Genomic DNA, 2,710 nt, shown 5'->3' with positions numbered 1-2,710 from the left:
ATCACTACCTGGTTCATTAAATAATGGAAGAAGAGCAGCCCCATTGCTCATCTGTCTGCCTTTCACAATAGCTGTGTGTGGGATGAGAAGGGGTGGTGAGTGATGACTGGCTTTCACGTGTTCTGGTCCTGTCCCTACCCCGTACATTTACCAGGCCTACTCTGTGTTTTGGAGTCTGCCCCCATAGATAGGTTGATAGCGCCACTAGCCCGCCCCAGGCAAATATACCCCCATCTCATAATTCATCTCTATGCTTCTTTTCAGATTCTCAGCGCTCTCATCTCTCTTCATTCACCATGAAGCTGATGGACAAGTTTCATTCACCAAAAATAAAGCGGACGCCGTCAAAGAAAGGCAAACAGGCTGAGCCACCGGTGAAAACGCCAGAGAAGACCGTGAACAAAGTAAGCAGATGAGTGGCATGTTCTTGGCTGCAGTCTTGCCAACTTCCTGCCTGCTTGGGTAGTCTGGATTGTCTTTTGAAACTGGCTTGGTTGGTAGTGTGTGTGGAGCTGTTTCCTCCAAAGAGATGTGCAAGGGCTCTTCAGAGATGTGCCCCAGAAGAACCCTCACAGGGGATCATTTAGCATAAGTTACAGGAAGCAGGATCAGTCAATGCATGTAACTTTTTCCTTTTTGAGAGCCTGAGTGCTCCTTCTATGAGCCTTTAAGCGACTCAGGATGGAATGTGACATTTGGGCTTGACAACCCCTCCCCACACATACGCCCAAGGGTTATGCTTACAACTTCCAAATCTGTGCTTGGTTTTGGGGAACTGGTCCAAAGATGTGCTCAGTCTCTGATGACCTCACCAGGGAGAGTCAAACAAGTATTCAAACAGCTGCTGACTTTCTGCACACCCTTCCTCAAGTCCAATCTTTTTCTTTTATTTATTTTTTATTTCAAGCCCTATGAGACTTTAGTTTGCTTCTCTTAAAACATAAATTTTTGCCCCTGTATCTCCACCCCTCTTCTGACCTGATTAGGCAAACGGAAACACTTACCTCTAACAAGGTTTAGATTTCCAGTTTTCAGCCAACAACTGAGGTTTCTTGTGGTAACCTGCAAACTCTCTTCTCCCTGTAGTTGATTTTAGGGGTCAATCCAAAGTACCACAATAACCATACAAACTCATGTAGCTTACTCCTAGTGAGGATTGCTGAGTGGACTCGTGCAGTATGAAAATAATATTAAGTAATTCTACCCTTTGTATTATGGCCTGTTGCTCAACTTGGAGGCCTCCTGGTAGCACGGTGTGGAAGACTCTGGCATTCAAATCCTAGCCTGGGTTTTGCAATGGAGACTATGTGCCTGTGTCTTAGGAAGAGGGGTACTTGATACAGCTATAGAGCATTCATGTTGGCCCCAAAAGGGAGTCGTGCCCATCACTGTGGGGTTGAATTGTGAATGATAGAAAATTAGAAGGATCTTCATGCTCCTTGCAGGGTTGGAAAAGAACTTTCTTTCAGAGAGCAAAGGAAAAAAAACATGGGTTCCTGAGTCTGACCTGTAAGTGGTCTTGTTGAGAGAGGTGAACCACCGAGAAGGCAGCTTCTTTACAGCTATCCTCAAGAGCTTCCTTCCTGGGACGACGACTAAATGACATACAAGTGTGGCGGTATAGAGCCCAGAACTTGTAAATCAACCCAAATCATAGATATTAAAGAAACCTCTAACACAGCAGTGCAGAAGAATCAAATCCAAATGCTGTTTTCTAAAGCAGACAAGGTTCTTTGGGTGAATCTGGTATCTTTTATTAGACCAACTTAAATAGTTGGAAAACAATTATTAAGTGAGCTTTTGGGTTCAAAAATCCTTCGTCAGGCTAAGGAAGTTTCAGCAGTTGGTGTGTGCTCTTTGGGTTTTTGAACCCAAAAGCTTGCTTAATAATTGTTTTCCAACTATTTAAGTTGGTCTAATAAAAGATATCAGATTCACCCAAAGCACCTTGTCTGCCTATGTCCTTAGACCAACACGGCTACAACCTACACCGCTGTTTTCTAAAGCAGTAACCTACCACGTTTCAGTGGGGAAGAAATGCAGTTGGCAGCAGTGAATCGCTGTACTCGGCTTCCATTTCAATGAGGGCTTTCCTTGTGCTGATGCGACCAGTCTGCTAAGGTTGGGGCTTTGACACTGAATTCTGGGGTGCAACTTTGAATTTGAGGGGCCTGTTAAAGCAGTATTTGGAGAAAAGTCCAAAAATTTTGTTTCTTCTTTTTACTTCAGCTGAGTCTTTTTCTTGGCAAATGAAGCAGAGGGAATAGAAGCTAACAGAGAGAGCTCTAATAGAATATTAAGTTTTAGTGTACAAGCATCCAAAATCTAGGGAGCAAAACATGCCTAACAACAGAGCACAGGCTGTTGTTTTTATTAAAAATTCTCTTGGAAGAGGTCATATTAATTTTAAGGCGATTATAGGATGACATGTAAACTTAATACATAGGGACCAACTCAGTGCACTAATAGAGTGCATCTTCCTGTTGTCCATATGCTATTTATTGGGGAGGAATTTACACTATTTTTATTGACAGAATCACTAGCATGCATGCTGAGAGTGCCGTAGTGTTTCTTTTTAACTGGTATCTGATGGCAAACAGCTTACGACCTACTGAAATTAGGAGACTCCATCCTGAGGGGGAGTGAGGGGGCAATCTGTCACCCTGACCCCTTAGCCCGGGAAGTCTGCTGCTTCCCGGGGGCCCGCATC

General features: G+C 43.8%; 1 protein-coding gene across 1 annotated transcript in view; it reads left to right on the top strand.

The window, feature by feature from the left end:
* The first annotated feature begins 243 nt into the window (after positions 1 to 243).
* RAPGEF1 (Rap guanine nucleotide exchange factor 1) overlaps positions 244 to 2,710 on the top strand; it is a 68,615-nt gene continuing 66,148 nt past the window's right edge. The window contains exon 1 of the mRNA XM_019540831.1: positions 244 to 404. Within this exon, the coding sequence (XP_019396376.1) occupies positions 297 to 404 (108 nt within the window). The 5' untranslated portion in view covers positions 244 to 296. The remainder of the gene's footprint in view (positions 405 to 2,710) is intronic.

The sequence above is a fragment of the Crocodylus porosus genome, unplaced genomic scaffold, assembly GCF_001723895.1.
Source record: "Crocodylus porosus isolate Cpor-Errol unplaced genomic scaffold, CroPor_comp1, whole genome shotgun sequence".
Classification (NCBI taxonomy): domain Eukaryota; kingdom Metazoa; phylum Chordata; order Crocodylia; family Crocodylidae; genus Crocodylus; species Crocodylus porosus.
Note: the sequence above shows the minus strand (reverse complement) of the source record. Positions and strands in the feature narration are given on the sequence as shown.